Source organism: Limulus polyphemus, unplaced genomic scaffold (assembly GCF_000517525.1).
Source record: "Limulus polyphemus unplaced genomic scaffold, Limulus_polyphemus-2.1.2 Scaffold2497, whole genome shotgun sequence".
In the NCBI taxonomy this organism is placed as follows: domain Eukaryota; kingdom Metazoa; phylum Arthropoda; class Merostomata; order Xiphosura; family Limulidae; genus Limulus; species Limulus polyphemus.
In genome coordinates this window covers 169,675-178,107 of record NW_013668107.1, presented here as the reverse complement: position 1 = coordinate 178,107, position 8,433 = coordinate 169,675, and the positions used below count along the sequence as shown (strand labels likewise).

The 8,433-nt window shown below is 33.9% G+C and overlaps 1 protein-coding gene across 1 annotated transcript in view; it reads right to left on the bottom strand.

Moving 5' to 3' along the window:
• Window positions 1–286: 286 nt before the first annotated feature.
• Window positions 287–8,433, bottom strand: part of LOC106467127 (GAS2-like protein pickled eggs) — a gene marked incomplete at its 3' end in the record, with an annotated part of 31,234 nt that continues 23,087 nt past the window's right edge. Inside the window, exon 2 of the mRNA XM_013927446.2 lies at window positions 287–394. Within this exon, the coding sequence (XP_013782900.2) occupies window positions 287–394 (108 nt within the window). The remainder of the gene's footprint in view (window positions 395–8,433) is intronic.

Genomic DNA, 8,433 nt, shown 5'->3' with positions numbered 1-8,433 from the left:
AAAAAAAAAAGGTTGGGTGCACAGTATGAGAGAAAAGGGAGGGTGTAGAAAGAAGAGAAAGTTATGGAGACTTGGAATTTAAAGAAACATCGATAAGTACATTGATATGTGTAAAGAAAACGCATTGTCAAAGATATAATCCTTATTATACATAAACTAAAAATTAAGTGTTACGTCAAAGCTATAAGTATTAGTTGGACTTTCCCAAGCAAAGAAATTGAGAAAAAAAATTAACCTAGTGTTAAGGATGATAATAATAAAAAAAACTCAATATAGCTTCACTTACCCGAACAAAGATCAAAATCTTGGTGTCACCTATCCTGTATTTACCCTCTGATACTCTGATCATTGGAAATTGAGAAGGACATGTGCAGCGGCCCAGAAGATCCACCACCTGGAGAGAATCAAAACTGTATCATAACCCCAAGTCTTCGTATGATTGTTAGAACCTTTTAAATAACTGATATATATATATATATACAAGAATAGTACACTTAAATTTGTTTACATATAGAAAAAGAACAGTCTTTCGAAGTTTTTGTGTTATAACTTTATTCTTAGTTTACGATTGATAAAGTCTATTAAATAACTGATATATAAATATATATATATACAAGAATACTTCACTTAACTCTGTTTAAACATATAAAAACAGTCTTCCGAAGTTTTTGGGTTATAACTTTATTCTGAGTTTCTTGTTTCAGTAGAAAACCAGTTTCATGGGTAACCCCATTCTTCATTCATATGTAATCAAAGACAGGGATAGTCATCACTTTACGCTCTATCATTTTTAATAAATCATGAAAGAAAAAGCAGGGATCTTCAGAAAAAAATTAAAAACGTAATAAAATAACTTGGCTTAATACACGTAATACAGCGTGTTCTTCAGCAGGAACTAGCAACTGTAGAAGTACTAGTCTTACACAGTATTTCTGTATACTTATTACAAAACTAATAATAAAAGTAGCTCCAGTTTTGAAGACGTAAATATTCAAATATCTAACACAGTAATTGACATTATATTCATTACTGTACGTTTTATACAAGACTGGCAGGCTATTTTATGATCCGTGATGACTAATATTTTTATTATGAGTTAGGTTTTAGAATGATACTTAAACAACAAGACACGAACCTTCACCGTTTATAACTTTTATTAACTTTTCAAAGCAACACGTAAATTGTTCGTATTTTCTGTATAATCCACCCTAACAACATCTAGTGCACAATGAAAACCCATTAATCAACTCCGACAGTGTAACTTTCAACATTTGAAATAAATTGTTTGACCGCATATATAGGATACACCTATAAACTTGACAATGACATACATGTAACCAGCTCGTGGGCTCTAAATACTTATTACTGGTGGTTAAGATTCTTGAGACATAGACTTTCGTAATGGGTAAAGTATCCATTGGAAGTTCTGCCGGGTTTAATTGTATATCATGATATAAATATATAACTCGTAATTACATTCAAACTAGAAACGTGAAAGGATAGACACACGTATACAAAAATTACAGTTCACTCAGAGAGCCCAACTTAATAGATAAAAAAGAAAGAAGATAACGCACGGACAGGAAAACTGTTTAAACTTATTTGTCATGATGGCATAATGACGATTAAACGTTTCCTTTATTAGCCAACTAACAAAACGTCTACGTCTCCTTCCGTTTCAACAAAGCAGCTTATATCGTTTTCTTTTAATTTATTTCTAAAAAAACTGTTTCTTAATTGCATCTTAGAAGTGACAAATTAAACCAAACTAATAAAGGTCAATATGATATTCTTAACATGCAGGCATTGTCCTAAGCTAATGACATTTAAAGGCAAACAACAAGTGAGATGTTTCTGTTCGTTGTGGAAACTGTAAGAATGTTTTATGACAATAATATAATAAAATGAGTAAACGCATTCCTACATTGTATAACACTTGAAACACACTTTTATGTAGGTTATTCCTAAACAAAAAAAAAAAACATTAAAACTTTGCAAGCAGACAATATACCAAAAATTTATTCAAGATAACTAGTGTATTAAGACCATTTTAAACAGACAGACATACCATACTTAAAATTGTGTTATTTTAGTTACCATTACAACTCACATCTAGGCCTAGCATAGCCTGATGGTTAGAGCATTTGATTCACAACCTATAAGTCACGGGTTCGAGCCTCATCACTTTCAGCTGTGGGAGTGTTATAATGTGACGGTCAATCTCACTTTTCTTTAGTAAAGAGTAGCGCAAAGTTTGGCGATGGATGATGTTGGTTGGCTGCCTCTATCACTTTTAAATTAGGGACGGCTAGAGTAGCTTTGCGCGATATTCAAAAACAAAACCTAGTCTCTACATCAGCGGATTTTTAAGTATGCTATATCTAAAACTGTGTTCCCTTACTTTTCAATAGACCTCGTATTTATGTATAAGTATGCTACACTTGAATGACGTTGTGCTAGTTACTATTATATCTCTTTTCTATGAACAACGGATTTAAAAGTATACTGCATTTGAAAGGTGTTGTGTTAGGTGCTATAGATAATCTAACCTACATAAAACGAAGAATAAAAACACGCAAATGAACATACAAGCGACACAGATGGCAGTGCCAAAAAATGCAAACAAGAATATAGGGATGAAACAGCTATACATAGATCATCCCTCCATGACTTTCAATATTAAAATTGAATGTTACACTGTAAAATGCACGAATACAAAATGGTTACGAGGTCAGTCAATTCGACTGACCTCGTAGCGAGAGTCTGTAATAATCAATACATGTTTTGACTAAACTTGATTTTCCTAGGCTGTTAGTTACACTACATTGATGCCTAACCTGATATGACCATGATATTATGATTGACAAATTAAACTACATACGAACAGTCAGGAATGTATAACTTCTAACTGCAGTAATATTAAAGTCAAGTATACATTTTACAGTGTAACATTGTTTTAATATTAAGACTCATGTGGGGATGACCTATGTATAGCTGTATCATCCCAATATTCTTATTTGCATTCTTTATGGCACTGCCGTTCCTACATCATTTTACATTTACAAAATGTTTTTATTACTTGTTTTGTGACGTCTTTTCCCCTGACTTAAAGTTAGTGTATTCTATGAATTTTTGTAATCAAAATATATGTTATGTGTATTGATTTGTTTTACACCTTCACTTCATACATAATATAGGGGTTGGCTCCCTGAAGACACCGATTGTATAGCGGATAAAGCATTGAGTATTCTACATGTTAAAGTCAGTTAATGTTAATCCACTATTGGCTGGCAATTCCTGTTTCACCCTGTAGTTAAGCGTTTTAAAGGAACATCAGAGTTCTCTAAGAAAGCTAACTTCAAGGGGTGATGATAACATCGTTCACACTACTATGATTTTTTAAAATTACTATTACGACTAAGTGATGACATCTTGCACTGCCCAGAAACACGTAGAGTGTATTTAGGTTTAAACTGAGATTTTTGATAAAGCAGTTATAGAGTTATCTTGACGGAAACAAGAAAAAGAAAGATGAATAATTTGGTGGGTTGGTCACCTTCTGGTTTGGTATCTTAGCGACGGTTTCTTACCTTGGTTTTGGGCTTGTTGAGTAGAAAAACAAATGAAAGTGGGTGACAATCCTCTTTTAAAGTAAAACTGTATGTCATTGTTGAGTTTTTAGCGTGTATATTTGCATTATTCCTATTGACTATCTTGGCCATCCCTACATATAGTCTACGGACTCTATGATACTGGATGAACACCATCCTAGTGAATTTTCAAAAGTACTGAGTCAACCGAGGATGTTTATTTACAAAATTAAACTCTTTTTTTATACAGGTATTTTAAATTAAGTAAAGCCTGTGCGCTGTACAAAAGAAGTGTGTATTTCCTACAATGAAGTGAGCTTTCTAAGTTGGAATCATACCATCAGAGTACAGTGTTACCGAGTGTTTTAAACAAGCCAATGATAACACGTATTGAAAATTACCATTAAAATATTTTTTGCGTTATTAATAACAATCATTTTAATTACTAAGTAAGATATTCAAATTTGTGGGTCAAAATAAAGTAATATAAAGTCGTATCATCAACAATAAAAAACAAAACACTAAATGTAAAAAAGAAGTCACCTGAAATAGGCTCCAGGTAGTTCAACTACCCCCCCCCCCTACCTCAAGGGTAATGACCCAGCTTTCTACCCACATTATGGCACCTGACAGGGAGAGTATCGTAACAGAACGTGGGTGGGGGAGGACGTAGAAGGAGCTCTAGTTGATTGCTTTCAGCTGACGATGTAACTTTTAAGTTAATCATTTGATTAGGAGCCAGAATCATATGTTTTGGTGTAAGTCGCTAACGATTAACTTTAGAAACTTGGGTGCACCTCCGGAACGTTTAACAAGCTGGTTTGAACAGTGTACAACTTCTGTATTACTATTCCAACGTCTGGTGTGTGTATGTACATACATAAATATACACATACACAGGTACATTTGAATACTTGTTTCTCTTCCAGGTTAAGGAAGGTTTAATTTTTTAACCAGCCAACAGTAGCTGTACATTTCGTGTTACGTAAGTTTAGGCAGTTATCAAGTTTTGAAAGAGCTGAAACTCAAAAGTAATTTAAAATTTAGGATGTAGAACACTGGCTCAATCTGAACAATGAAACTTATTTTACCAGACTTTACATAATTAAAAATAAAGTTCAAAGTGGCAGATACTATTCAGGTATCATGTGGAAACTTTGTACATGTTCAATACAATTCTGATTATCACAAGTTTTATATAAAAGGTCTAAAATACAGATTTTCTTCACGCAAAACTAGACAAAAACTACACATAGCAGTTCCTAATTTTGATTGTTTGTTTGTTTTGAATTTCGCACAAAGCTATACGAAGGCTATCTGCGCTAGCCATACCTAATTTAGCAGTGTAAGACTAGAGGGAAGGCAACTAGTCATCACCACCCACCGCCAACTTTTGGGCTACTCTTTTACCAACGAATAGTGGGATTGACCGTCACATTATAACGCCCCCACGGCTGAAAGAGCGAGCATGTTTGGTGGAACGGGGATTCGAACCCGCGACCCTCAGATTGTGAGTCGAGCGCCCTAACCACCTGGCCATGCCGGGTCTCCTAATTTTGAGCTGACAAGATTAGATGGAAGGTAGCTAGCTTCCAGCACCAACCGCCATCTTTTGAATACTCTCATCTGACCGAACAGTGATATCTGACCGTTACTTGTATAAGCCACACACGGCCCCATGGTGTGGAGAACGTTATTGCGGCAATGGGCCGACAACTATGAGCCCTCGGGTTCATGGTTCGAGCACGCTAACCACAAACAAGCTCGGACACAGAGTGAGATATAAGTAATTCTTAACATTTTTCTTCCTCACCCGAAATACTGAAAGAGTCACGCCGCGGAATATACTATGTTCATACAAACGCCCCATCTCCACCCATTTCCGAGGGTGTAAATACATCATTTCAACATCTCATCTTTCATGCTAAAGATTTTCTGTCGGTGCATAATAAACAGCAGTCTCGTCTATTTACCAGCATAAAACAGACTGTATTTTTAACAGCCTATCACTTTAAACTACGTGTAGGAGACCGATTTGGTAAAATATCTTCCCGTTAGCAGTACTACTTTCACTTCATTAGACATACAGCTTTTAGTTATTAAGATAATAAAAAACTGAAAAAATCGCTTTTCTGTTATGTAGGATATTTCTTGTAACTCTTTAAAACTACCTTTTACCATTATATTTTATGTGTTATCAGATACTCAGGCATTCAATACACAATCAGAAAATGAAAAAGAAATAAAAATGGGTCAAAATGAAGTAGTGTTTGTTAAATTTCGCGCAAGCCTACTCGAGGGCTATCTGTGCTAGCCGCCCCTAACTTCAAAGTAATAGACTAGAAGGAAGGCAGATAGTCAACACCATCCACCGCCTACTCCTTGGATATTCTTTAACCAACGAAAAGTGCGATTGACGTTTATATTATAACGCTTCCACGGCTGAATGGGCGAGCATCTTTGGTTACAGGGACTTGAACCTCCAACCCAAAAGTTGCGAATCAAGAACTAGCCACCAGGCCATGCCAGCCCTCAAAATGAAGTACAGAGGGCTTAAAAGTAAGTAACAAGAAATTAACAGTTATTAAACATATGTGAGAAAAAGCAAACAATAATGGATAAACAACGATGTAAAATGGTTATCTTTTTTACATATAATATTGTTATAAGCTATATTCTTAAAATTATAATTTAAATGTTAGCTAGAGGTGGCTGCGGTCTTAATGATAACAACTCAAAATATTACCAGGATACGTTTAGAAGCCTAGAAAGCTCTAAGGATGTGACGTAAAGTTTTCTTGTATATTTGAAAGTAGATTATATACACACACATATATATATGAGATAATCAAGGGAGTTGGGAATTTTTCAAGAAGATAGTATAGTAAATCCCTCAGTGTGTTAACTATCGCGGTTACTTGTTGCAAGTAAGTTGATTTGATTTTACGTTAGTCCTAGATTGTTAGAGGTTTGAACGTCATTTGTAACGTAGGCGTATCACAATTTATGACAATGTACAAGCGTTCAAGCTTGTAAATACGTTAAAGGAGGAAATAAAGTAATTTGTTATAGTTTACGTGAATTCAGCTTTGAATCAGTTTCACCGGATAATTAAAAACAAACCGTCAACGAAAGAACAATGTTACAACAATATCATAGAGGGACTTTGCGTCTTTAAAATTCAAACCCATAAAAATATAATTATTGAACACAAATAAAGTTGTCTTATATAACTAAATATCCAGCTATTTCATTTGCTACTTATAAACTATTCTCTATAGGATGCAAGTTAGGCGCACCAAGTATTACCTTTCAAACCCTAATTGTTATGAAGCCTAAACTGCTAATGACAGGTCTTTAATATTCAACGCATACAATTTCTTGTTAAAATTCATGCATCTAACCCTTGTTCCTTGACTTGACACTAATTAGAACTTCAGCTATGCTATAAATAAATTGTACATAAACCATGTGTCTATAGTATTACATAAACTGTGCTCATCCTTATAAATTATTTTGTTTATATAACATCTAATACTTTTACACACAAGATATAAATGTATTAACGTCATGCAATAACTTTTAATGTTGTACTAGTAGGCGTGTAAATAACAGGTGATGGACAATCCGCACGACTTTGATTTGTTTAAAAATCTATTTTATCCTAGTAAACACTATAACTGTACATGGTGAATAGGACTGTTGTGAGTATAGGTTAGGTGTGTAGCATTATTATACTCCAATGGGATGTCAAAACTTTCTTTTGAAAACAATTACTAAAGAAAAACAATATGTAATTATAAGACACTGCGAATCTACCCTGAGACAAAACAATACGTTATCCTGAATATACACTCGGTGCACTGCTAATTTTGTGGGAGTTCCTTTGATTACGTCATACATTCCTAGAGTATTTAAAACTTCTGTTGCACCCTTGCCTTAAGGGATTTCAATCATTGATATGCAAGTGTGTTAACTTTACGTTTTCAGCACTGTATATAGGTAGTTTTGTAGAAGAGGGTGTCGTTAAAGTGGAAAGTAACTTGTGTCATAACAGTCAGTTCATACATAGTTTTATATGTAGACTTGTATACTAAGAAAATGATTTTATAACGACACAGACTAATGAGTATTTGCAAAATACACCAAATTGAACAGACAAATTTGCGAACTTTTAAGTATGTTCAATGACGTAAAAATATTCTCCGTTTTAATATATTTATTGGTGGACAAAGTGTATCCTACTAATCTATGATACATTTATTGCGATACAATAAGGCTAAAATTCTTAGTCTTAAAGTAAAGGATTAAAATAATGGATATTTTATTTAAACATATAATTAACTTCATATCAAAGCAAGATAACTACTTAGAGAAAAACTAGATATCAACCTTTAGATTTAATGAAGAAACAGTTATTTAGGTAAATAACAAAGGACAAAATGTCATAACATTATTCACATACCTAAATTAACTTAGGTCACTATATGGTGAAGTAAAACGAACTCAAAACTCCATAGATATTTGCTTTAACTAGATAAGAAAATTTAGGATAGCAGATACTGGAACGAGCTAGGTAACTTACAGTAGACTTAATAAGTTAACGGTTATTAGGCTTAACCAGGTTATATATATACACTGAGTGGTCACAAGTAACTAGACACCTAAGTTTTCGTCATTTAACTGATTTATGTTAACTAATTTGTGTTCACAGAGCACTATATAAATGAAAATGGTACGCACACTAATTATCTTGTGCTACAACATGCTAGAACTCAAGGTTCTCTCGAATTGTCAGATTTTGTTAGAGGAAGGATAGTTGGTCAAGCAGATGGTGGAATAA